This window comes from Microtus ochrogaster, unplaced genomic scaffold, assembly GCF_000317375.1.
Source record: "Microtus ochrogaster isolate Prairie Vole_2 unplaced genomic scaffold, MicOch1.0 UNK1, whole genome shotgun sequence".
NCBI classification, from domain to species: domain Eukaryota; kingdom Metazoa; phylum Chordata; class Mammalia; order Rodentia; family Cricetidae; genus Microtus; species Microtus ochrogaster.
This window is the reverse complement of record NW_004949099.1, coordinates 27,812,434-27,840,105: the sequence shown is the minus strand read 5'-3', so window position 1 is coordinate 27,840,105 and position 27,672 is coordinate 27,812,434. Positions and strand designations below refer to the sequence as shown.

General features: G+C 51.1%; 1 protein-coding gene across 9 annotated transcripts in view; it reads left to right on the top strand.

Moving 5' to 3' along the window:
* Atp2b2 (ATPase plasma membrane Ca2+ transporting 2) overlaps positions 1 to 27,672 on the top strand; it is a 320,647-nt gene that overhangs the window by 186,640 nt on the left and 106,335 nt on the right. For all 9 annotated transcript variants that reach the window (XM_026788029.1, XM_005365023.3, XM_013352966.2 and 6 more), the window contains one exon: positions 22,447 to 22,960. In XM_026788029.1, the coding sequence (XP_026643830.1) occupies positions 22,762 to 22,960 (199 nt within the window). In that variant the 5' untranslated portion in view covers positions 22,447 to 22,761. The remainder of the gene's footprint in view (positions 1 to 22,446; positions 22,961 to 27,672) is intronic.

Below are 27,672 nucleotides of genomic sequence, written 5' to 3'. Positions count from 1 at the left end.
CACACACACACACACACACACACACACACACACACACATTTCCTATTGCTGTGGCAGGTGAGAGAATCAGCACCCACTTGCCCACTTTCTGCACTCACCATACCTGGTCCTCTTTGCCACTTCCTACTCTTGACCTTCCTACCAGCAGCCCAGGCTTGAAGCAGAACAATATCCGCCTATATAGACAAAGCAGAACCAATGTGTTTACCTAAGGATTTTAAGCCTTGTTTTGTAGACAGTAGGGAGCCATGGAAGGTTCCTGAGAGGGGAGTCACCTGATGGGGGCTGCCAATGTGAAGTATGGTTCTTTGTCCTCTTCTTGACCTTCAAGGCCAGGCCTCAGCCCTGGGCCTCCTCCCAGCTGTTCAAGCTCTTTCTGCAATGATCTCACCCTGTCCTAGCCCTATACACCCTGGCCATGAGCTGCTGATGCCCACATTTCTGTCTGTAGCCAGGATTCTCTCCTAAGCTGCCCACTCGACATCTTCCTGGGTGTCTCGCCTCTCAGTGTCCCCAAGTCCCAAACCAGACACTTGGCTGTGTTCATCCTGACCATCCCCACCCATTCCCCTGCTCTTCCCGTTCCCTCTCTGTAGCCAATCCTGTGACTCCCACCTCCTAACACTGGGTCCCCACCTCTTCCACTGCCATCACCTTGTCCCCATTCGCCTCTGTGACGCGGGGCCTCCTCAGCTCCTCTGCTCTTGATCACACTCCTGATAGAGGTGGCAGATCTTAGAAATACAATTTACTCTTCCACCAAAGAGTCTTCAGAGGCATCTCTCTGGCTTGGAGTGAACCCAGACTCCAAGCATAGCTCTGATGCCACCTACGATCTGTTTGGCTCCTGTGGTTTATTAAAAGCCAACACTGTCCCTCTCCACCCTTGGCTTCCCCCTCCCCACCCCTGACTTCCCCCTCCCCACCCCTGACTTCCCCCTCCCTACCCATGACTGGCCTTTCCCCACCCCTGGATGCCCCCCACCCCTAGCTACCCCCTGTGCATGCCTGGCTGTCTCCTCCCCACCCCTGGCTCACCCCTCCCCACTCCTGGCTGGCCTCTCCCCACCCCTGGCTGCCCCCTCCCCACCCCTGGCTGGCCTCTCCCCACCCCTGGCTGCCCCCTCCCCACCCCTGGCTGGCCTCTCCCCACCCCTGGCTGCCCCTCCCCACCCCTAGCTGGCTCATACCCCAGCCCTGGAAGGCCCCTTTCTACCCCAGCTGGCCCCTCCCCACCCCCTCTGGCCCCTTCACCTTGGCATGCAGCCTGTCTTATTGACGTCCACTCTGCAGAACTGGCTCTGGCCCTCTCAATGATAACATCATCTTCCCTCATAGTTGCTTTTGCAGTCTGCCTGCGTCAAGCATATACAGTAGATATTCGTTTCGTCACCTTTGTGCATATAAATCTCTAAGTAGAAGGGGCTAAAAGTAGATCAAAGGGGGGAGAGAATGAGACTTGAATGGATAAGGTAAAGAGAGCAAAGTATCTAGCACCAGAGAGAATGTTTGGTTTTGATCTTAGGAGACCCTAAGGAGCCAAAGAAGGCTCTCGAGCAGAGACCTGGACATGACAGAGTTCATGAAAGAGGAAGGGGCTATATGCTTGATAACCGAGTGGGCTCTGAAGTGGTGTTCTCTTGGGTAGGGTCTTGGTTCAATAATTTCCACCCTACAACATCATTAGGACCTCACTTTCCTCGTTTGTAACACATGGGACACTGGTCAAGCTCACACACCTGGCCCGTGAGGTGTTCAGTGAAGCTGCATGTTGGGTTGTTACACTGTCCTCAGTGCTCGGCAAACAGTGCCACACTTGATGTTAACAATGTTCCGGAACCTAAACCATCCCCGCCACTGGGAAACCCACAGTTGGTGATGGTGGGAACGCAGGGGCTCCCTGGACCAAGCACCCACAGTGCAGAAGGCACAACCCAGACAGGACTTGCTCTAAGACAGTTGGGAGAGGTTCCCAGAAGCAGGGACATCAGTGAGACAATTCCTTGAGAGAATGTCATCGTCAGCAACCACTGGCCCCTGAGCAGGGAGGAGGGGTGTGTTCAGGCTGCGCAGTTCCCAAAATAACCCAGATCTGAGGGCGGACAGCCCAACAAGCCACAGGAGCTGAGAGCTTCCCGGTGGCTTCTGGTGACCTTGGAGCAATCCTTGCCCTGTTTCCCAGGCAGGCGGGGCCGAGGAATGGTGCCAGAGACGGAACTGGCCCAGGGCCCAAGCATTCAATCCCTAAGACAGGGTACAGATTCCCTTTCCTACGGCCTCTGCACTGCTCCCTGGGGCGTTTCCCCTCTACCTGGCCAGCCAGGGCACCCATCCACCTCGGCCTGAATATCTCTCTCTCTCTCTCTCTCTCTCTCTCTCTCTCTCTCTCTCTCTCTCAAGCCTGTCTGTTTCTTGCCTCCCTTCCTCCTTGTCTCCTTGTCCCACCGAGCCTCTCAACTTCTATCTTACCTTTCTCTTTCCCTTTCCTCCCTCCTCTCCTTCCCTCTCTCTAGTAAGAAAATTCCTAGAAAACTTACACACATGTGCTCACACAGCCATAATCACCCAGTCTAGCTGAACCCTCTTTAAGACTAGAGCCCAAGCTCCCACCTCTCTGGGTCCCAGGACTCAGGGACAAAGGCCAATTGGATACAGAGGTGAGTGTAGGAGATGCTGTGCTTGATAGCAGGGTGTTTCTGAGCTCACTCCTCCATAGGGGCTGTAACCAGGCATCGGAGACAGGTAGGCCTGGTCAGTGGACTGGTTCAGTAGACTTGTAGATAGCAGCTTCTTCACAACCTGGCCAAGCAGGCTGCTGTGAGGCTCGAGGCTCCTGCTCTCTGCCATTCCAGTCACCCCTCCAGGGTGAAGTCTGCCTGTCCCCAGCATGCATGTGGGTCCCCAGGTAGTATCCAATGTACTGTTGCCATGAAAGCAGGGCTGTCCCTGTCTAGCCCAGACTCAGGTTTCAGGAGGTGAGGGTGAAGGACAGGTCCAGGTCTGGAATCAAGGGTCACCACTTAGGGAGTACTGGCTCTGTTCGGGGATGGAGTTTTGGGTCTTTTTCCCTGGAGACTTCACCAGGCTTAGAGACAAAGAACTGGTATTCCTGAGGCTAGGAGGCTCCTGGGCCTGGCAGGAGGCTCTGTTGGTAGCTTGGGCACAGTAAACCAAGATCAAGCCTTTGGGCCAGAGACATAAGTTCAAACCTGTCATCTTTGCTTCAGCCAGCTGGGAGAAAGGTCCCAGGACCCTTGGGGACCTCAGTAATGCCTTCAATCTTCAGTCAGTTTGACCTGGGTTTGCATCTGTCTGGCTTTTATTGTTCAGTGACCCAGTGACCTTACAGAGGTGATACAGTTTTTCCAGCCCTCAGTTTCTCAGTCTGTAAAATGGTCATGAGAACACTGTCTGCCCTTACTATGTTGCTTGACAGGTGAGATGGGCCACCGTGGAGAAGACATATATATAATCAGCCCCCAAATGAGCTGGTATTTGTCACTTGGTAAGCTGTTGTTTCTGCCTCAGCCTCCAGGTTGGAGACAGCCTCAGGTTTCCTCACTTAACTTCCGGCGTCACCTGGGGTTATTCACTTTTGCTGCTAGGACTCCCCACACACACAGCGACCACAGGACCACTGCCTGGGTCTGACATGTATGTTACATCCCTCCACACTGGCTAGGCAGTTGTTATGTCACGCCCAGGAGTCTGCCTCTGGAAACTCAAGCTGGCTGAAGGAGAAGGATGGCCTGCCTGGTTGCCTAGCTACTGAGGTGTGAGCCAGAGAGACTTGGGTGTCAAGGTGTCCAATGGTGGCAGCACCCTTCCAGGAGGCACAAGAAACAGACTGACTCAGGACAGGGACCCTTGCCAGGGCCAGTGTCAGAGGGATGCCGTCCCTGACTCCCATGGCTGGGCAAGTCTGCCTGTAGAGGGGTCCTTGGCCCCGGTAGCTTTTTAGGTGGAACACACGGCTGGGCTCAGAGAAACTTGAATCCTCTTTGGCTGCCAGCTGACATAGTAGCTGTCACCACCACTCTCTCCCTGGAAGCTCCCTACCCAACTTTGTCCCCAAACAAAAAGGACTTCTTGACCCCCTTTTGAAAGCCTGACTGATTCCAGCTCCCAGCCGCACATAACCAACCACACCACCCTCATAGCCGTGGCCTCCCCACGGGTCTCACTTTTTCGTTCCTTCCACCAATGCCCACATCTCTGCACTCCACCCAAGTGGCCTTAGCAGGTCATTGTCTTTCTTGTTTGTTTGGGTTTTTTTTATTTGTTTGTTTGTTGTGTTCTGCCTTGGTTTTCTTCTCTGTAAAGCTGGGCAGTGAGAAGGCTGGTCTCATCACTCTGGGATGTGAGCGTATGGAGTAGTGAGCGTGGGGCTTGGCATATACAAAAATGTTCCCTGGCTCTTCCCTCCCATCAGTTTTACTGAACTGCCACCGTAGGTCTGTATGCCCCAGGCTGAGCAGGGAGGGAACCACACCCAACAGTTTAAGAACAGTTAAATCCTGCCTCAGGGCACAGGCTGCCTGCGGGAGGCCCCCTGCAAGTTTACCAGATGAGTGGAAATGAGCATTGCCCCTGACACCAGCCCTTGCTGCCGGAACTAGGCACCAAAAAATGCTCTCATTAAACATCGTTTATGACTCCAGTATTGCTCTGCGATCCTGAAGCTGGGTCAGCCACAAAGAGACAAAGAGTACCCACAGTCTCTGTAGGCTTTGCTCTCTGCCCTGGGCTGGGTAGGGCTGGAGTGAGCCCCCGGGTGCTTCAGGCAGACGGAAATAGCCCAGCAGACAGATGGCAGTGGAGCGGGAGCTGGCACCACAGAGAACCCAAGTGCCAACAGTGTCTCCTTGCATGTCCCGCCCTCGGCGCCTCAAGGGTCTCCAGGCCTTGCTCTGGTCCAAGCTCAGAGCCTGAGTAGCCTTGTCAAGCACACCGCTGTCCCTCCCCGACTCTCGGTCTCCCCATCTGTGCAGTGGCCAGACGAGTGACTGACCCAGGCGGTTAGACTGTAGAGTCCCTTTAAATGACAGCCCTTATTTATAATGGGGTAACAGAGCAGCCATGGAACAGGGCCAGGCTGGTGGCTGAGCCTCCCCAGGGCCTGCCATTCGTCAGCAAATCCACACTGGGTGGCTGCCAGCCCTCCGGCCCAGGGCTGTTTCTAACAGCAGGTGATATGGTCAGGCTGGCAGCTCCCAAGTTCCCCGCTTGACTTCTTCAAGCACAGTAAGGAGCTGCCATCTGCTTGTCACCCCCTCCAACCCAGCCGCAGGTCAACCAAAGCCCCTCACCTGTTCCTGCTCCAAGGCTGGCCTCACACCTGTCCACAGAGCCTGGGACGAGAATCCCCTCAGAGGTTTCTTAGAGTGCTGGAGCTGGAGTCTGCCAGAGCTGCCTGTCTCTGCACTGGTTGGGAGGAGGGAGAAGACAGCCTTGGCTTTTCCTCTTCTTCAGAATTCATGTTGCACTCCACAGGGAGACTCCATGTCCCCAAGTTCAAGTCCAGTAGTCCATTGTGCACTGAGGTCAAGGCGCAGGCTTAATGCTCAGGCTTCCCCCCACTATGCGACCTTGGCCAGTCACTCCACCTTAGTGAACCTCAGTTTCTTCATCTTTAAAGTAAAGAAAATCAGGGCATCTATTCCAGGGACTTCTGTGTACATCATGGAGACATGCACAGAAAGGGAGCAACCCTAGGGGTAACAACACATGGTGGCTCCTGGTCACTTTTAAGTGTTACTACTCTCTCAGATGGCATTATTCATCTGGCCAGCTCCTTGCCAGAAAGGTGACCCTCCTGACCTCCATGTCTACCTCAGTTTTGACCCTCCCTGGGGTCAGGGTAAAATATACGTCAGGCACTCAATGCTCACCCTGCCTTTGTGTTTTAATGCAAGTGTTGCGAAGTGAACGTGTCTGAGACTCACAGTTTCTTGGGCCAAGGCTTGAATTCCTGCAGGTGCTTTTCTGTGTACCCACTTGTATTGTGCCAGCTGTGTCTGTCAGGTACGTATGAGACAGCTGGAGATGTACGGACCCTTAGGGGGCACAAATGGCCTGGTCTCCAGGATGGTTCACTTGATTCTGCCCAGAGAATGGAGTTAGCATGTGGTTTACTCAGTAAAGGCCTGTTGAGCTGGACTGTCTAGGGGTGAATCAGGTTAAGAAGCAGAAGCAATGGACGAGCACATGCTAATGCATAGTGGACCATGCACAGGGCATCTCTGGATTTATCTGTATGCTTGTATTAAATGAGTACCTCTCCACACACGGATGTCTGAGCAGCCAGCAGATAGGCTAGGACTGTTTGGGAGTACACGCATGCCTACTGGGGCAAAGGGTAAGATGTGTGAGCCAGGCAGCCTGCTTCTCTATGTCAAAGTCCTAGTGGGAGTCAGTGTGAAACTATCGGAACCATATAGCTTGATCTCCCTCTGGGAAAGACGGGGGAACTGGAGCAGGGAGAGATAACTGTGGGTCTCCCTGCCATGGTGGGCAGTGACGCCCACGGAGGTGTGTACTCTATGCACGGTCATGATCCTTTTACTCACACCTGCAGGTGTTGTCTGTGGCACCCACCACAAGCCCTGGATCCTCCTGGCCTCGGTTTCCTCACCCGTGCCGTGGAAATAACAAGTAGATCTTTTGAAATGCCAAACTGAAAGCTGCCAGTGAGCAGCACTTCAAATGCTGGCTACTGTTGCATTTTGCTCATGGTCTACCTTAATGGCAGATTCCCCTGGAATCCAGTCACCCACTAGCATAACTTTGGAGCTCCAAGGCTGCAAGGATTTAGGACCACCTGTGACAGTCATGGAGATGGTAGTAAGGTGTCAGCCATAGGACAGCTTTCTTTTCCCCAGAGCCCTTACAAATGGCCCTGATCAATACCCACCTGCCTCCGAACCTGGGGGAATCAAAACCCTACTCCACACTAGGGAGGTTCTGTCATCTTTCTTGACTTAACATACCCCCTAACATGCACACACACACACACATGCATGCACACACACACACACACACACACACGCATGCACACATGCATGCATATGCACTTATGCACACCACATGCATGCATTCAGACACATATACATACATATGTGTACACACACAAACACATGGACATACAAACACAGGGGCGCACTTATGTGTATGTGTGCAAATGCGCATACACACATATATATACAGAGCCCAGAGTCTTATATACTGTCTTCCCACCTCAGAACCCACCCACTCAGACAACCTTATAGGCAACTCTTTGGCCCTGCCTGACACACCAAAACACGTTGTTGTGCGCATATGAACGATCACGCAAACACATTTGCACTTCATCTGCTCTGACACGCAGACTCAGTCATGTGTGCTTGCACAACTGTACATGTTTTTCCTACCTGGCACATTCAGATGCTCCTGTATAGTGGAGAAGAAGTGGCAGTGGCATGTGCAGTAGCAAGAACACATCGGACACACTAGAGACCTAGAGAACAATATAGATAGCTAGGGAAGGGAAAAGCCCGCTTATCACAGAGGACTCTGGGACAAGTGCATTGGCACAGACTGCCATGGTCATGAAGTAGGGCTCCTATTGATGAAGGCTTGTGAACCCAAGTGGGAACCCAGATGCTGTGGAGATTCTGGGCATCACAGGGACCTCCACCTCCAAGGTCTGCCCCTAACTAATTCAACTTCGCTTGGAGACTCAGGGACACTTGTGAAACTTACGAGTGTATGGACTCTAGGAGGCCAATGTTCTGGGGACAGCCTTCCTAGGTATCCCCTTCAGGCAGGAAATGGGGGTCAACTGCTAGAAATACTGAGCCTGTGAATCTATCACCCACTTTGTGCCAGCTCCAACACCGGAGAGGGACCAAGGGGGCTCCTCTGACCTTACCTATCTATTGCAATGTGGAGTTCACACTCAGAGAGACCCCAGTTTGGAGCTCTGCATCTGAGTTCCAGCCTGAACACCCCAATCACATGTCAGGAGAGGCAGCTCTGAAGGGAGAGTGATCTGAGCCTGTAATGGGAAAGGTCTGTGAAGTACAACATGGCAGGGCTCAGGAAGCTGGGACCAGGCAAGAGTCCTCCTCAAACATGGCACTATGGTGAAGGGGGCTTCAGGGTAGGGAAAACAGAGCTGAGAAGTAGAAGGACGTACTTTCGGGGTGTGAGGTTTGGATCTATAAAGGAACCGAGGATCTTTAGGCTGGTTCTTGGCAAGAAATGAGGACAGTGTATTCTGGCTCCTTTAAGCCAGCCAGGCCAGTCTGGGGTGGGCTAGCACTCAAGGAGAAGCATGCCCAGGATGAAGGTGGGTGTACCCTTCGAGCATTGGGAAGTAGAAATAGGTTGGTGGCTCGAAAGGGTGACACCTGTGACAGGCTGACAGTTGTTCATGGCTTTGGGCCAGTACCTTCCACTTCCCTTCTAGAAATCTGTTATTTTCAGTCAACATGGACTATCAGTGATATCCCCAACCCTGCTTGGATTGCAGGGGTGGGTGACCCAACTTGGCCATGGCTACTCGGCAGAGTCAGAGAGCGGGGTCTGAGGCCCATCCAGTCACACACACTGAGCAAAGGAACTCTGGTCCTAGTCACTTGCAAGGGCAATGACCCATGCTTAAGGGACCCACAGGATGAGATGCCCCCATGGCTGGAGAAGTTGTCTAGAAGAGCCATTACAAAAAACTGTAGACCTTAGAGAACAGCAACAGGGTGGAAGGTGGCAGGCGGGGCAGGGGGACACTGCAGGTGTGATCTCATGTGGGCCACTGGGGTGAGGTTGCTGAAGGTCACGGAAGGAGGAGTTCAGAGGAGTGAGTCATTCATCCCTACCTACCCCAACTGACTTTTACCTCCGTCTTGAAGCCTGGGCATGAAGCCCATGGCTCTGCCTCGCTCTAACAAGGCTAGGGTCCTCTGCGCCCGTGTTCCCCAGGAGGCTGCATTTACATCTGTCCTCCCACAGATGGCTGGTGAGAGCATCTAGCAGCCCCCACCCCTACCCGGACCCCCTTCTGTCGCAGGCCTCGGCTGTGCCGGGGAGTGTGGTACAGCATAGTTATTTTTAGAGGTGGCACCATCTGTTCAACGTACCAAGTGGATTCTGCGTGTCTCTGCCATGGTCGGGGACAGCCGTGCCAAGTCAGGGGAGGGTTGCAGAGTGAGCTGGGTCTTCCTCGCTTGCTTCTGACCGGGATAGTCACTGACCAGCCTCCCAGCCCCAGGCTGCAGAGCATGCGATTCTGGGGGCCAGAGAGTAGACAGCTGATGCAGAGGACAAGCCTAGGGTAGGAGATGTCATAGGCCCCTACACTCCCTCTGTGGTCTGAGCGCCTCCGTTGTAGATTCTGAGTGTCTTGGCTGCGACCTCCAGGACTGAGGTAACTGAGACTAAGAGAGAAGACTGAGGATGGACTGTATGTCTCCCTGCATGACCTAACGCAGGGTATGGTGAACACATGGGCCTGACCCCATTGGACCAGAAGGGCTGGGACACTTTTCCACTTAACTCCAGCTGTGTGTCCTGCCACCAGGGTCATACTGGTGATTTAGAGTTTTTTGTTTGTTTGTTTGGTTGGTTGGTTTTTTGTTTTTTGGTTTTTGTTTGCTTGTTTTGGGAGACAGAGTTTCTCCATGTAATGGTCCGGCTCTCCTGAAACTCACTCTGTAGACCAAGTTGGCCTTGAACTCACAGCGATCTGCCTGCCTCTGCCTCCTGAGTGCTGGGATTAAAGGCATGCACCACCATCCTGCCATACTGATGATTTGGAGCTGAGGCCTGGACACAGTCCTCCTGAATTCAGATCCCACCGTTAGTGACCCCAGCCAGCTTCTTCAGCTTGCCACATCTTTGCTTCTTTGAGTAGGAAGTCAGGTCCTGGTAGCTGCTATGCCACAGGGTTGAACCTGGGCTCGCAGAGGCCATGCCTGCGTGCAGGGCACAGCAACTGCCCGTGGTGAATGCACACTTGGTTGAGCTATTGAGCTGTGCCACGAAGAGCACAGGACTCAAAGAAGGGTGAGAACATCTTGGGGAGCCCGAGGCTTGAAGGCCCTCCAGAGGGGACTCTTGACAACATAAGGAGGATGTAGACTACATCTCCGCAACTTTAGCTGGGAGATGTAGACTTGGCCTTGAGACTTTTGTTCTGGGTGCTCTCCATCAGTAGCATAGACAGCAGTGGTGGAGTCCAGCCTGGCTGAGGGCTGTAGTTCTTAGAATGCTCACACTTGTATGGGGGTGGGCTGTGAACTGGCAAACACCACCCCGGGGCTGTGATGTTGAGGCAGAAGCCTGTGGAGGTGCTAGCAACAGGGAGGGTGAGGCTTTGAAATGGAGCAGTATGGAGAACTTTACAGAGAAGTTGTCTTGTCTTGGAGGTAAAGTTGTGGTTAATAGACATAGGTGCCTGAACCTTCTGGAAGAGGGTACATGTGCCGATGGGGGAGGCAGGAGCATGAATTAGATCAGAAATAGCAGATGGTGCCATTAGACCAGGACCCCAGAGGCTGGTGTAGAGCCAGCTGGGCAGGATCCTGAAGGCCAGGCCCTGAACAGGTTTCTTTAAAACAGCCACCAGGGAGTTATTGAAGGCTTTTAGAGTGTATGTGGTGGGGGGTTGGGGGGTGAGGTGACTGTGGCTGTGCAGTATGTGTGGGTGTGTGGGATATGTGTATGGTATATATTTATGGTGTGTGTATGTATGTGTGGTGTGGAATGTGTGTGTATGATGTGATATGTTGTGTGTATGTGCGGTGTGTATGTATGTATGTATGTGGTATGAGTACAGGCATGTGGTGTATGTGTATTGTGTAGTTTGTATGGTAGGATGTGAAAGGGATGCATGTGGGGTATGTAGTGTGGTGTGTGTGTGTGATATATGTGATGTGTTATGATCTGTGGTATCTGTATGGTATGGTGTGGTGTGTTTGTGTGGTATGTGTGTGGTGTGGGTTTGTGTATATGTGTGTGGTACAATGTCTGTGTAGTATATAGGTGTAGTACCTGGTTCTGGTGTATGTGTATATGACATATGCATGTGGTATTGTGGGTGTGTCGTATGTGTATGGTGTAGTGAGTGGATGTGGGTGTGAGTGTAGTGTGATATGGCGTGTGTGTGTATGTTATATGTGTGTTGTGGGGAGTTGGGGGTTGTGGTGGGTGTGATGCACCCACATGAGTCTAGAGGTGCCTATTTCCATATAAGTACATTTAGAAACCAAATCAGGAATCTGAATCTTTTCCTGTCTCTTTTCTTGTTGCCTTGAGGCAAGGTCTCTTAGCTGAACTGATGAAAAAGCTCATCATTTTGGCTGGATGGCTACCCAGTAAGCTCCCTGGATCTGTCTGTCTCTGGCCCTTGATACTGTGATTACAGCTACAGCCAGCGACTCCCAGGTTTTCACACAGGGTCTAGGGATCATAACTCAGGCCTTCATGTTTGTGTCGTCAACACTTTACTCGACGAGTCATCTTCCCAGCCATGTGGGCACAGAGCTGTGTCTCAGCTCTATTCTGGGCAGTTTCACTCATCCGTTGAATGTTCTTGAAGAAGCTGCTATTTTACATTTCTGAGCCTCAGTTTCTTCATCTGCAAAAGGGGTATCATGTATCCCTCTCTGCACACTGCTGTAAGATAAGGTTCACAGAACACAATGTAGCTCCTGCCTCATCAGGGCCTTTTGTATGTGGCTGTTGCCACCAGCCTTGCTGCAAGAATTGAAAGGAGGACGTGGGGCAAGGAGAGCGTAGGCGCCCTAAGATGTGAGTGAATTGGCTGGACCAGAGTGCAGAACCTGAGGAGGAAGAAGAGACGGGAGCTGTCCAGGTCTGGGTACCTGAATGGCTGGGAAAAAGGGAAGTGTTACTGGGAAGTAATGTTGATTCCACAAGAATCACAGATCCTACAGAAGGATAAGAAAGTCTGAGCAAGTCTGAGGGCCCAAGGCATCATCACAGGGGACACTTGGCAGCCATAAGGAGGTCAATCATAGATCTTGGGGAGAAGACAGGTGAAAATACCAATGTTGGGAAGCAGGCTAATGCCAGGTGGGTGGCATTGCCAAGGGGTGAAAAGGTTTTACAAATGCTAGGGGCAAGAACCATAGCAAGCCCCAGAGAAGCCAGGGTATGTATGGTCAGGACAGCAATCACAGGCAAGGATCTAGAGACTGGAAGTCCCTGAAGTTGTCTGCTTTCAACTTGAGGGCCTGGCCTATCGGAAAACAGCATTTAATGAATTAGAAATAGACAACCAGGATAGCTCAGAACAATAACCTGTAATGAGGACGTATCAAGTATGAGAGACCAGAAACTTCTTTAAACTGCACTCAGACACTCATCTGTGCACGAATGGTAGGGCTGCACACCTCTGTTTTAGTTAGCCCCTTGGGGATGCCAACATAAGCAACCCTCAATGAACTGTCTCTAAGCAGCTCTGTTTTTGGAATCTCAAGCACTACTGGAGATGCTTTTATAGAATAAAGGAAATTACACCTTTAAGATGGGGGAGGGAGCCCAGTTACCAACCACAGCTACTGTGGCTTCCTGGCCTCTGATGCCCTTCTTCTAAGCCTAAGACCAAGTTAAAGATATCAGAGAGATGGCTGACTTTCCAACAAGGAGTGTCTCTTTGGAGATAACTTGGGCTCAAGCATGACAACAATATGTACACAGCCACCAATCCAGGGACTCCTCAGCTGAAGCATAGATGAGAAAGAGCAATGACTGGCCTTGCTGAAAGACACCACCTGCCACAGGATCACTTTGACTCCTGCACTCTTGTGACCTGAGTCCTACTTTGTCATTCCTATCACTCACAGTCCCACAGACTTCTGCAAACTCTGGCTACACAGAAGCTTTTTCTCTCTGCCTCTTTGGTCTAGATCCCAAGGGACTCATTGAACTATTTTAAAACAATTTCCCAACTTAGTCTTATTCCTGGCACCTCTATGTATGGATCTTTTCCCCTTCCCAGTGGAGAAGATAACTTAGTAAGTTTAGTAAGTTCAGTGAGGGTCTTCCCAGAACCTAATTAGGTATGCCTTCAGTCCTGGTAAGAGCAAAGGCCCAAGAACTGCACAGAGGAAGAATAAACCACTGGTTACTAGCATTTCTGGAGTTGAGGGCAACTGAGAGTGAGGTGCGAATGGGTTCTCTGCTCATGCAATTAAGTGGCACTGAGTGACCTTCTGCAGGGTGTGTCTTTCTGCCTGGGTGTATCCACTGCAACAACACCTATTTCCTGAGAAATGCCCTTTGAGTATCACTGTTGAATGTGAAAGATAACCTCCCTGTGCCTGCTCAAGAACTCATGAAAAGTCTCAGTGCCCTTCCCACAACACACACATTTTATCCCGGACCTAGATACTTTAACTTCTACTTCTCAACCCCTCAAGAGGCATTAACAACACTTTGTCTTATCAGCACCAGAGTCCATGGACAGCTCCCCATCACGCCTCCCTCTGAATCAGCACCTCGGCCTTGAGGACAGCTCCAAATGGAGCCTTTTGCCCTGATGTCTTCTTGGCGGTGCAGAATTGAAGGAATGATCCTGCTTCAGCACCAGGACCGTGTGGACAGCTCATATGCCAGCATCTGCTGATTAGTTTGCAGGGGGTGGCAGAAGGCTGATGTTATCAAGGCTCCCTGACACCCAGTCCCTCCCAGAACCTCTGTCAGTCATCTATCAACACTTCATCCCCAGAGACTACTCCCTGGGCCCCAGTCTCCCACAGTCACCTATTCGGCAGCTAGAGGCCTGTCTGTGATCACATTCTGTCCACCAAAGCCTTGCTTTACTGGAAATCAAAGAGAATACTGAGGATCCTTAGTTAGGTTCTGGAAAATCAAAGGATCCTGAACTGCTAAAGAGGTACCAGGATTGTGGAGATTACATGTCATAGCCCTAAGCAGGGATCTCAACCCCATGACTGAGATTATTGTTCCTTTCTTCAAGGCTCTGTTGTAGCCTGTGAGGGCAGAGCAGGAAACTGGGGAAAGCAAGGAAACAATGCCTGAAAGGAACAGAGTCACTGTGGGATCTCAGATCTCAGAGCTTTCAGGACTGCAGAGGAACTAACGAAGTTCCACGCTGCAATAGGACAGGAAATGGATCCGAGAGGTGGCTGAGGTGTGTGTCTGGAATCAGAGGATGATGCCCAAATCACTCAGCCCAGCCCAGGCACAACACTATCCACAGCCTCACTGCACATTCCTCTCCTGAAACCAAGAGCAAACCCTCTCAGTTTGCTGCTCTGAGTCCTTCTCGTGTCCAACTGCTGATGACTTGACTATTTTAGCTTGCTCGGGAAATTTATAGATTTCTTCAATGGGGATGTCTTTAAATGCACAAAGCAAACATCCTGTGTGGCACGTATTGCTGTGTAGAAGCCTCAGTGGCAAGCTGTGGACATCACAGACAGCAGGTGAATTATAACCAGTGCATGCACCTGATTTGGGGTGTTTCTCCTTTCTTCTTCTTCTAGCCAATCAGAACTTGTCCTGCAGCTGGCATAGTCCTTCCTGCTGAAGACCAGTAGCAATAAAAAAACAAGTCCATGAAATTGTGTGTTCCTAAGAAACCAGTATCAAGGGGCAGGAAGGTCCTTAAGAGTGTCACTAATATGGCAAGTTGAGTGTCTGTCCAATCCATAATCTCACTTTACAGAAGAGGAAGCTGAGGCAGGAGAGAGGTAGCATTGTTCAAGGATATGCTTGGTAAAGGGCGATGAGACACATAAGCAAAGGCTTGGGGCTGTGTCTAATCTGTTTTAGCTGTTTCATATTCCACCCTGTGACCTTGACCATTGTTACACCTTGGTTCCCAGCCTTCTTGCCTGGAAATTAGAAACAAGCAAGGAGGGCACTTGCTATGCAATTATTGTTGACTGTAATGGTCAAGCCATGGTTGGGACCCAGAGGATATGATGCAAAGTCAAGGGGTACTTTGGTTATATTCTTAAAAACACTAAACCAAAATTTGTGTAGTAATTTCCTAACTCAGCCTCCAGATCCTGACCTGCAGGTCATGGGAGGGCTGGGTGGCATGATGAACAGATCTTATACATAGGAAGAAAGATCTAAGTACCTCACTTCCCACCCTATGACCCCAGTGTCCTGGATAGGATTGTTGGGTATGTGGTTAGGTGGGTGGATGGGTGAATGAATAGATGGTTAGATTATGGCAGGTAGATAGATAGTTAGGTGGTAGGTGACAGATGGATAGCTAGGTAATGAGTGATAGGTGGTTGGATAGTTAGGAAGTGGTGGGTAGGTGAGTAGTTAGGTGGTGGTTGGTAGGTGGGTGGATGGTTAGGTGGGTGGGTAGGTAGATTCATGGGTGGCCAGGTCGTAAGTGATGAATGGGGTGGTTGGGTAGATGGCTTGATGGGAGGATGGGAGGTAGATGGTAAATGGATGGATGGGTAGGTGTATGGGTGAGTAGGTAGTGGGTGGGTTGGTAGGTGGATGGATAGACAAGTGGTTGGCTAGGTAGGTGGGTGTGTGAGTAGGTGTGTGAATGGGTGGCTGATTTGGTGGGTGGGTGGGTAGATGGTTGTGGTATGTGATGGTATGGGTATACTGGTGGATGAATAGGTGGGTGGGTAGGTAGGTTGATAGATAATTAATGAGTAGGTGGGAATATAGATGGATAATTAGGTGGGTAGGTGGATACACTAGAAGATGCTTAGGTGAGTGGGTGGACATATGGTTAGGTGGGTGGTAGATAGTGGTAGGTGGGTGTATTGATGGATGATTAGATAGGTAGGTGGGTACATTTACTAAGTAGGTGGAGAGATAGGCAGATGAATGATGAGCAGGCGGATATGTAGTTGGATTGATACATGGGTATATGTATGAGGAACCTGGAGAACCAGAAGAGGATGCTTGTCCCCACCACCTACCATTGGCAGCTCCTCTGGAGACCAGAGACAGTGGAAGGAAGGAGCTGCCATTGTGGAGAAGCTCCAGTTCCTTAACTGCCCACCCTACTTCTACCACCTGTATCTGCAAGGCTTTCAAGACTTCTCTCTGTGGGAATTTTCCCCCTTTTTTTGTTTCCTTTTCTGGTTAACAGAATAGGAGCTGCCTAAAAATAGCAGTAACTTTGCTTCTGAGGTATTCATTTCCAGTTCTTCTTTCCCTGTTCTCATTCCTCAGCTATGAGGATACAGAGCTGAGGTTGTCAACGCCCGCTTTGACGAGCCCTCAAACATACGCGTGTGCACTGCAGGGCTCAGACCTTCAGAAGGGGATAGCACAGATCTCTGTGACTCAGTAGTACTCCCACACTCCTGTGCACATATCCGGTGGCCAGTGTGGCTCTCCCTTGGGGCTCCTCACACCAAGCACACATTTGACGCACTATGAGGACCCCCTCCACTCTCCCATAGACACTAAGGCACCCAGCATCAAACACACCTGCTGAGCCAAACCCCACACTCATCTGCAAACCCACACCCATGCCCACCCAAGGCCATCAGCCTCTTTCCTTTATAATGTACATATGCAGAGAAAATTACTTCCTCTTAAAAGATGTCCAAGAAGACCTCTGTCCCTGTCTCCCTGCCTGCTGAGCTGAACTTACTGCTTCTCTGGCCTTCCTACCCAGATCCCCTGCACTACCATTTGTGTGACTAGGAGAGGAAAGAAAATGCCCTGTCCCAAGGGAGAGATAATTAATTCATTTAGACCACAGCGGAAGGGACAACGCCTATGTGCTGAGCTAACTGAATGGTACCCAAGAGGGAATAAGGGCAGCAAAATCCACTTTAGGTTGTTTTTTTTTTAAGGTGGCACTCGGGACAGTCAAGCTTGGGCAGTTAGAAGCAGGTGAATGAAGTGACCATTCGCCAAATAACAGATGCTTCCTATAGTCGGGGAATTGCCACATTCTGTCTCGGTTAACCCTTACAAAACCCTGCACGGCTGACTGGATGGTTTCCATCTGGGGGGTGGGAGGAAGCAAGGCACAGAGATTGGAGTCCTGCCAGAGCCATATAAGTGGCAGAGCCAGACCTGGGTGACCAGGAACCTCCACACTGGACTTGTGTCCCCATACCAGTTCTTGCTTCCAGGGATGATTCAAAGAAAGTGGTGACTTTAAAAATACATATTCAGGTGGCATTTAAATTCAGCACCTCTTAAAACAGAAGGATTTGGCATCCAAGAGCTATTTTTAGCAGACAGTTCATTTGCAACCGTCCCAGCTACCAGGCATGCTTCAGCTCAGATCTGAAAAAAGCTGTTGGTTTGAGCTAGGGGTTGCTTTTTTAAAATCTTTCCTTTGAAATATAGAGTCCCTCTGTTAAATTACCTTGCATATGTGTAATTTATAAATTTATATATTACATATAAATTAACTTATATGCCCATGTATATAAAAATGTCCTTCCTCGGTCAGTGTCTCTCTTGGGAAGACTTTTGCCAAAGCCCCCTAACCTATTCTCTACTCATTGAAATCTAACAATACACACTCATTTAAATGCTCAGAGGAAACCAAATTCATAAATCCAATATTACCACAATGTTCTGGTTTCTGAATGGCTTGGAACTTCAGAGCCTTAAAAGGGACCATGGAGAAGGCTAGTCTACTCTCTTCACTTGTCACATGGGAAACTGAGGCCCCAAGAAGAAAGGGGCTTGATCTAGGTCACACCACAGAAGCTGGGTATGCAAGGAGAAAAAGCTCACTGAGCTGTTTTGTCCTACTCTGTTTCTCAACCTGCCTCCCTCCCTTTCTCCCTCCCTGCTTTCCATCCATGTACCTATCCATCCATCCACGCAGGCAGACATCCATCTTTCCTCCATTCATGCCTCCCTCTCTTCCTCTCTCCAGTCTTCATCTATCCATCTACCCACTACACATCCATCCATCCAACATCTTTCCACCCACCTAGCCTGAGGACTGACCTAGGGCTTCATTCATTCTAAACATTTAGGAAACATGCCAGTACTATGCAGGCTCCTCAGGAGGCATAGCTCCTCCCCATGTGTGGGTCTCCAGGCCTCTTGCAAAGGGGACAGACAGCTCACCAGGTCCAAGCAATGACATGGGATTCATGCACTGAGCCAGGGGCATATATTCAGGCTGGATGGCCAGAGATAGAAAGGACACTTGAAGCCAAGGAGGATAGCAGCTGCTAGGAAGGCCAAGACCTAAGTGGAAACAAGTACTGAAAATATGGCTGCTGCAGGCTCTTGTAACCTGGTGGCTGATAGAGTTGGCATACACTTCTGAGTCATTGGTTCCTTCTCTCTGCCTGAGATCACTGGAGTTCTACCAAGTGCTTCTGTGGCTATGAACCCCATCATTTTTAATTGATCGTCTCTCCCAGGCAAAACAAGTCCCAAATAAACTGTGCAATTTAAGAATAAAAAACAAGGCACACAGCATGATGGTGACCTTGTGCAGGTGCCTGTGAGATGTGGAGATGGAGGATTAGCAGCATCAGAAGAAGAGCCGCCTGTGAGTGCTTCAGACTCTAAGTCGTGACTGATTTGGTTACCCCAAACTTGCATCCCTCTGTACTTTCTCTCACAGTCTCCTTGACCTTTACTGACAGCCAGTTATGTATTTCTATTTCTTTCTGGGGCAGACACTCTTTTTACATACAAGAAAGGCTATCACCTACTCAAAGTGTCTACAGCACCCAGGACTCTGCATGACTGGTGCATGTCAAGTCATGGAAGTCATGATTTTTATTGTTGCCCTGATTGTAAGGTCATAGGAAGAAGGGACCAGATCTTGATTATTCGTTGCCTGGCACCAAAGCTTCCCACAATACTGTCATTGAAAAGATTGAGGGTGAGTAGAAAGGTAGATGCACAGATAGTAAATTGATAGATGGGTAGAAGGAAGATGGGAGGAAGGGAAGGAGTGAGGTGGAAGAGGGAGGGAGGGAAGGGCAGAAGAAAAGAAGGAAGGAAGGAAGGAAGGAAGGAAGGAAGGAAGGAAGGAAGGAAGAAGGGAAGGAAGGAAGGAAGGAAGGAAGGAAGGAAGGAAGGGTGAGTCATGGGTGGATGAATAGATGGACAGACTGATAGGTGGTAGGAGGATGATGGATACATGGATGAGCAGGTTGGATGGTGTATGAGTGGATGGGAAAATGGATGTTCTGAAGGATGGATGAATGGATAGGTGGGTAGAAAGATGATGGAAAGAGGGATGTGTGGGTGGATGGATAGATAGGTTGAGGGGAGCAAAGTAAGACATTGTGTGGGTGGACAGATGGATGGATGGCCAATGTGTAGAGGGAAAGAAGGAAGATAGTGAGTGGGCAGATGGATGCGCGATCAGGTGGCTAAGGCTGACAATCAGCTGATCTTAACCCATAGTCCTTAATACCAATCGCTGCCCATTAGCTCGTGCCTGCTATTATGATCACAGAGATAATTGCTGCTAACGCTCCTCCTGGCGTGTGCTGCCACAGAAGTAATTATCAGTGCCTGTAAGCCGTGTCACAGGTATCAAGGGAGGGAAGGAAACAGCACCTTAGGTTTAAAAGCCCCTTGTGGTTTGCAAGCCACTTTGCTTCCCATATGGTGCTTGGTTTAGGCCTTGTGAGAAGTCCTTGAGGGAGTATCACAAGCCAAGGCCCTGAATCTCCGGGAATAAGCCAGCCTCTCTACCCAGGCCTCCTGGGTTCAAATTCTAGGTCCATTCCTGCCAACCCACAGGAGTTACTCACAAGTTACACCGCCTTGTTTGATCATCATCTCCGGCTATTTGGGGTTTCTTCTCCTATTTTCTTGGACTTCCACAAGGTACAGTCTGCAGTAGAAAGTGTGCTGCTCAACACACAAGCCCTGTGTCCTCCCTGTCTCCCAGGCCTCCTCCAACCTTGTGCTCTGAGTGAGCTTCCAACACCTCTTACAGCTGGTGCATGCTGGGTTTGGCATCCTGCTGAAGACCTGCAATCTCTTGTAGCTTTGGGAAGAATAGTAAGCCTCAGTCTCAGATGCCAGCACTTCCCAAAGAGACTCAATACCTAGAACATACTCGGCCAGGCCCTTCCTATGGAGTGGTGGACCACAGTCCAAATTTTGAAATTCCCTAACATACCCCCGTGTGACCTTGGATAAATTTCTTCAGTCCCATGGGGCTCATTTATTTTGTCAGTAAAATGGGCTTAATTATGATATCCACCCCATCGGATTGTAAAGACCCAGTGGGAAGCTGGGCATGGTGGAACCTGTATGGCCAGCATCTGGGAGGTAGAGACTGGAGTATTGGGACTTCAAGATCACTGGAGGGCAGCTTACAAGAGATAATGTCTCAAAAAGAAAAAAAACACCTCAATGAGACATTCCTTGCTTTTTATTTCATTCATTTATCCATAGTTTATAGGATAGATACTAAGATTTTGGCCATAGCAACACATGAAATACACTGTCTACACCCTTGGAACTTAGTTCCTAGCAGATGAAACTATATGAAGTGTGTGTGATGAAGTGTGTGTGTGTGTGTGTGTGTGTGTGTGTGTGTGTGTGTGTGTGTTAGTGGGGATGGATCCCAGTATGTGAGGTAAGCACTGTACCGCTGACCTACACACATAACCCTCATATGTAATAGTATATGTACAGAGACCTCTTAGCATGGCATCTGATGTATGATACTTGTTTAAGGAATGGAGGGGAAAGACCTTACGTGGCAGTGCCTACATGTAACCCCAGCACATTAGAGGTCGAGGCAGGAGGATCCAGAGTTCAAGGTCAAGGTCATTCTCAGCTACGTAGCGAGTCTGAGGATATTCTGTCTCAAAGAAAAACAAGGGAGAAGGGAGAAGGGATTTACTGTTTATATTCATGTACACAGATTTAGCCTCCACCTCACCTGCTCCTGAGGTAAGTCAGGATGGTGCCATTGCAGGGCCACCTCTGCACTGGAGGGGATCTCTGGGTACACACTGTTTCTCTGGTGCCCAGGTCTCTTCTTGGGACATCATGTCCACACCATGCTCTGCTCTGTAGGATACCTGTTGGCCCCAATGACCATAAACCATGGTGCACTTCCCATCCCTGTAAGAAGTGCCTCCTCCTACCTCCCGGAGGATGGCCCAGGCTGCCTCAGTCAGGATGCAGGAGGCCCTGCTAACTCTGACACGGATTCCCTGCCAGTGTTTGCCTGCACAGTCCACCCCGCCCAGCACTACTGAGAAAGCTTCCCCAAGGAAGGAGAGGGAAGGACATCATGCCCTCTGAACTCCTCTGTCCGCTTGCTCTCCGTGACTCTGGGCAAGCTCCTTTCCCTCTCTGGGGCTCCCCACTGAGAAAATGAAAACACACCAACCTGATACTGGTGCCTCTAAAATGAGGGGAAGAGGCCTGTGAAGGAGAAAGGTCAGACAGGTGGAGAGTGAGGGAAACTCAGGCTTTTCTTCCTCCTTACATCCCATGCTCTTCTCTGCCCACTCAGGAGGGCCAGCTGGCTATGGCTGATGGGAGGGGCTGATCCCCGTGCCAGGCTCAACTGAGCTCAGCTGGGGCCCTTTGTCACCCAACGCTTGCTGGGGCCTCGGCTGCTGGTGTTGGGTGTCCTGGAGGATTGGATTCTCTTCCTGGCAGCCCATAGCCACTGCACTCCTGTACGGGTGGCCTGGAGAGCCAGGAGAACTAACTCCCTCCTCCTTGCTTCCAGAGGGACCTGGGAGCTGCTGTCTGCTGTCCTTGGTGCTGACTGGTGGGGGCTCCAGGTGAGGGCTCCATGGATGCCAGCTCAGAGCTCTGGGCTCTAAGGACAGACTCATGAATAGATGAGGTGGCTGCTCTGGCCCCAGTCTGAGTGCCTGGAGGGCTGCGGTGGGGGACTGTGGGTGGATACGGGGCCTGTGAGAGGGAGTGTTGTAATGGAGGTGTCAGGAACCGGTGAGGAGATGAGAGTGTGGACCAACAGCATTTGTAAACATACAGGGCCAGTCAGAGACAGGGAGGCAGAGAAAAAGCTGTGTGTGTATGAGGGGACACCCAGTTGTCTGTCTAGAGATGTGACCGTGTATGGCAGTGTACATGGAAAGTGTCTCCACTGGGGTGACATGAAGTGAAACTCTGCTGGTATGTATGTGGAAGGGGAATAGGCACCAAGAGACCAGTTGGTGTGTTGTGTAGCATCTGGGTCGTGTTTGGCAAGAGGGCATTTGCACCCCAGGACATGTGTGGGAAGTCAGTGTGTCATATGGGGTTAGGGTGTGTCCTGAAGTATCCCCCATGCTATGCCTGGGATAGCACTGAAACCATTGGATTGGCAGTGTGCAGGTGTGTTGAGAGAGAGTGAGCCAGATGCATGTGGTAAAGTCCATGGGTGTGTGTTCAAGGGTTCCCGAGGATGGTGTGTCAACACCTGTTCCCTGACCCTCCTAAGCACTTGTCCCATGGGACCCCAGTGTCTGAATCTCATCAGCCACTCTGTGATTGTCTCTACAGGAGCTTTCCCGACCATGTAGATGCCAGCCCCAGGGAGCAGCATGGGCCCCAATGAATGGAGACTCCTGGGTCAACAACCCTGAGCCTCTGTGGCCCCTGGACCTCACCCCCTTCCTGGGGACACTCCTCAGAGCTCTCCAGTGCTGTTGCCAGCCCACCTCAGCCATCACCACCTCCTGGGATTCGGAGTCGGCCGCCTCGAGCTACTATCCTCTGGTGAGGGTGTACTGAGGACAGCCACACACAGCCATCACCCGGAAGCCCCTTTTCCAGTGCTGACCCTCAGGTCCAGCCTGAGCAGAGACTTCGGCAAACATGGGTGATATGACCAACAGCGACTTTTACTCCAAAAACCAAAGAAATGAGTCGAGCCATGGAGGAGAGTTCGGGTGCACCATGGAGGAGCTGCGCTCCCTCATGGAGCTGCGGGGAACCGAGGCTGTGGTCAAGATCAAAGAGACATACGGGGACACTGAAGCCATCTGCCGGCGCCTCAAAACCTCGCCTGTTGAAGGTAAGTGCAGGAGGCTTAAACCCAGGCTGCTGCAGAGTTGGCGCCTGAGCCTGTGTCCATGAAATTTAACAGTGGGGAATGTCTCCAACGTGGGCTGAAACACAAATGCCTTCAGATGCTAGCTGCGTCCTAGTAAGGGGGTGGAATCTCATCACAGGTCACATGTGGCCTATGTCACTTGCAGAGAAAATGGCAGCAAGACAGTTGGGTAAAGGCTGTACTCTGGAAAGAGGGTGACCCGTCAGTCTGAAGGCACTGCCACCTCTGTGAGAAGCAAGAGATGTCTGAGGTACGGCAGTAGGGTGACTAGAGGAGACTCAATGGGAGCCATGTCCTGCTCGCCCCTGTCTAGATACAGCATGGGTTCCACACCATGGTTGTAACATCTAGCCCACATCTGCCCACCACGCCAGGTGCCTTCCAGCTGGCTGGCTGGGGGGGGTGTGCTCACAACTGTCTAGGCAGTGAATTCCAGTTGTCACGGCATGCCCCACCTCCAGTTTGCTGTCCCACATCCAGGCTCTGAATAGCTCTGAAGAGCACTGGAACTCTGGGTGGAATGAACTGGGGAGCAAATTACAGGCTGTGATTGACAAGCTGATGGATGTCTTTGTAGGTTCCGCCCTGGAGAGGAGTGGGGCTGTCTTCCAAGGTCACAAAGTGAACAGGCCTGGGGCATCTAGCGAGAGGCACTCTGGTGCTCCTGCCTTTCCGGAGGCAACCAGAGATGGGGCAGAGAACCAGCCTGCTGGGGTTCCGTTCCTCATTTGTCTGCTGCTAGTTACCCGCTGTGGCCATGTGGGAGGCTTTCCCTACACAGAGCCAGAGGAACAGGCAGGTGTCTCTGCCCTGACTCTCCCAGGCCTGTGATCTAGAGCAATGGCTGCCCTGAGCCTTGGCCTCTCCCTCTGGACTATGAAGCCAGTGCTTCCAGTGCAAAGCTCAGTGCAGACTTGGGCATCCAGTAGGCGCCCAGCAAGTGGCAAAGATGACTTTTCTCATTGGTTAGCAGTGACTCCCTCAAGTAAAGAATGCTTGATGTGGGTAGCTGCTAAGTTTGAAGAAATCTGTCCCCCAAGTCCCGTGTCCATGGCTGGACACTACTAGGACATCATCCCCACACCAGTGGTGCTGAAGCTGCTTCATGGAGCTCGGGATTGGCCAGTGGTCACAGATTAGTACCCTGCTGTTTCCCAGTGTCTGCTGGGTATCTGTGGTCTTCCCTCCTGGGCCAGAAGGAAAAGCTGAGGAAGGCTGGTTCTTCTTGTTCTGCCTGTCCTCACTAATACCTTGCCTATAAACTGAGCCAGAAGTCTGGCAGCATGATTCAGTGGGGAGCAGGGCATAAAGGAAGCATCTAATCTGACTCTGGCATTCTAAGAAGGGTAAGGATTCTGCTTGGGGATGCTGCTTCCCGCCCCCATGTTCATACTAGTTCATTTCTGGCACAATGGACCATGTTTACCTGCCATCCAGCTGGTACCTGGCCTGCCAGGAGGCAAAGATGCCTACGCGGCCTTTGCCTTCAAAGTGGGGATCAGGGTGTTGCTTTAAATATCCCTGGACCCTAGATCTAGGGAGAGCTGATGGAAGCTGTGATCCTCTCCCCAGGCAAAGAACTGATGTCAAAAACAGATTTGGCTCACTGTGTCGGGGTGTCTAACAGGTGTGGAGCCCAGATTAACAAACCCTAGTGTGACTAGTCACGCTCTCTGCATGCCGGGGCATGGGACCATGCCTGACCAAGCTCTAGCACTAACAGAACCATTTTCAGATAGTCACCTGCTCTGTCCTTCTGCCGAGGAAGTGAGTAGGAGCCTGAGGAGAGGGACTCGGTCTCCTTTCTCTATGCACCTAGCACCCAGCCTGGTGCCTGCCACCAAAAAAGGATAAATAGCTGCCCAGTGACCTTCTGAGATATGTTCACTGAATCCCCAGCCCAAAGGGAGGCCTCTCAATGGCTGAGCATCCACATAGCAGACAGATAACTGAGAGTGAGTGCAGGGATAGCTGATAGTTTCCAGGAGAGGGGAGGCAGGTAGAAAGGGAGGATCTGGAAGGCTTCCTGGAGGAGATGTTTGCATTTGGCTATGGAGGCAAGAGACAGGAACACATGTAGCACGGCACAGAATACTGCTTTTTGCAATACTCCAGACACAGGACATGGTGAGAAGCTAAGTCCCAGGAGTAAATGAGAGCCTATTGCCCAGCCAGCCCTGTGCCTCTGGGCCTTGGTTTGCTTCTCTGGATGTAAGATCCCTAGAAAGAAAGAGCTCTGAAGAGTCCACCATTGGACTAACCAATCCTGCTGCATTGGTTTCTAGAAAGCGCTTCTAGTTTGGCAACAGAGATGGAAATGTGGAGAGAGTCCAAAGGGCAGACTGCTGAAAAATCTCCAGATGTGGATGATCTGGGTTCAAATCCCAGCACTGCCACTCTCCAGCTGTGGGATCTGGGCATGTTATTCAGCTTCTCAGCCTGTTTCCTTGTCTCCATGGTGGCGCTGATGATAGCAGTGACCTTCTAGGCTTGCAGTGAGGATAATGTGGAGTAACTCAGGGGACAATGACAGTCCAGTCGCACTGAATGAGACAAACCAAGTGCCCATTGTCTAGGCACCCAGCAGCAGCGGCTTGTTTGCTCTTGACATTATGGAAGAGGTAGTCATGCTGCCCCAAAAGGATGGCATATGATTCTCTGGATTCATAGCTAGTATTGTGGCACCCCCATATGTGTGTTCCTGAAAACAATTATCCACTTCTGCAGACTTGCGAAGGTCACCACCACCACTTAGATGGGTGTAATATCACACCCAGGGCACCCCCTGGTGGACCAGGCATAAGCATGATTGGGCTCCCTAACACTTTTCTTCCTGCTATATCAGGTTCGGCATCTGTCCCCCTGTACTGGAACTTGTGTTTTAAAAAAAGTGCTTAGCCCCCCCAGCCCCAGCCTCTAATTCAGAAGTCACATGGTCTGGGTTGTGCCCACTCCAAATGGAGACTCACACTGGCCATTCGGACACCCCCTGCCATTTATCTGCTATGGAGACCAGAGACTAGTGCAGGAAGCTGCTCCAGCCCTGCATACGGAGGTCTCCACTCACCCAGCTAAATTTATGCAGAAAGTTCTCTGAGCGACAGATGGGGTCTGGGGCCTCCAGCAGTGTGGCTCTGCCTGCAGCACCACTTCCCGCACCAAAGGCGTGGGCTGAGCTCCTGTGGCCAGCAGTTCTGGGCTGTCTACCCAGAGGGCTGACTTTAGAGACATGCCACGAGGCCAGCACACCCTCTGCACTCGGTCCCTTTCCACATCTGCTGCTGGGAAACGCCTTCCCCTGTTCACCTGCTGGTCCTTCTCTTCCCACACTCTTCCAGCCTGGGATAGTAGCGTTTCAATTCTGTGTGGCTTTGTCTTCAAGGTCTACTCAGAGAGTTCAGTGAAACTAACTCCTGATGCCTGATCTGTGGCTAGGGGTGACAACAGCCCCTGGTGGCCATTTGATTCCATAAGCCATTGATGTAGCCAAGGAGATGCAGGTCACCTTTGCCATCGCCATACTGAGCATTTTTAAAAGCAGAACATATGTCTCTGAAGTTAGGGGAGCAGATAAGACCCCAGAGCACATTATATGTACTCTCTGAGGAGGTGGAAAGTGGGGTGACCAGTGTTGGGGGCCCAGGCCTGGAGCAGAAGCTTGCGTTGTTTCCTGGGATATCCCACGCCTGGTACAGTGAATAGTAGCTTAAACAGTATCCACAGAGAGAAGGGGTGAGGGAGAGACAAGTGTGCCCTGGTGCCCTTCCCTGCGAGGGATAGAGCTGGGACCTGGAGAAAGGACATGGAATACTTTATGTCACTTATGAGACAGGTAGCTCTGATTCCCCATGCCCAGCATGGCCCTGAGCTATGGTAGGCTCTGCAGCCCTCACCCTTCCCTCCCTCGCCCCACAGGAAGGGTTCCTGCAATAGGTCCCTGTAGGATGTTTATCACTGAGTGTCTCTTGGTGGGGAGAATAAGGGAGACAAAGGGGCCAGTCCAGCACTGGGAACTTGACACCATGCTGCTGCTGTAAAGGGGAGCCTGTGGTAATTTTAGATGACTGCCAAGCCAACCTACACCATGGGGCAAGGGGCAAAGGATGAGGAACAGTTCGTGGGAGATGGATTGTGTCTTGTGCATAGGAACTGGGATGGAAAATGGCTCCTGTGCTTTAGAACCAGAACCATCACTGGATTTGCCACAGCCTGGGAACCTAGCAGGGGCAGGGAAGTGAATGGAGCCTTCTGTCTTTCTATTCTCGTGTGGCATGTTTCCCGACAGAATACTGGGCCCCTGAGTGGTCAGCTGGGAAATCAAGGCAGGCAGAGATGTAGTGGCATCCCAGACAAGGTGAGACAGGGGATTCTGGGATTCAGATTGCACACAGGGACACCTCCACAGACTGGAAACAGGTGACAAGGCCTCCCCATTCCCTGCAGGTCTTTCTAGAAGGATTGCTGCTCCTTTGTAGGACTCTCATCCCTGTATGGTGTGAGACTCAGAAGATAAGGGCTCACAGATATTCCTAGGCTGTGAAATTTAGCCACCTTCTCACCAAGGCAAGAGGACAGCACTCCCCTCAGCCCTCCTGCTAAGGGATCTTGAGACCTTTGCGGATTTGGTCTTCTGTGAAATGCTGTTTGGATCCCCTTCTCTTGCCTCTGGGAGA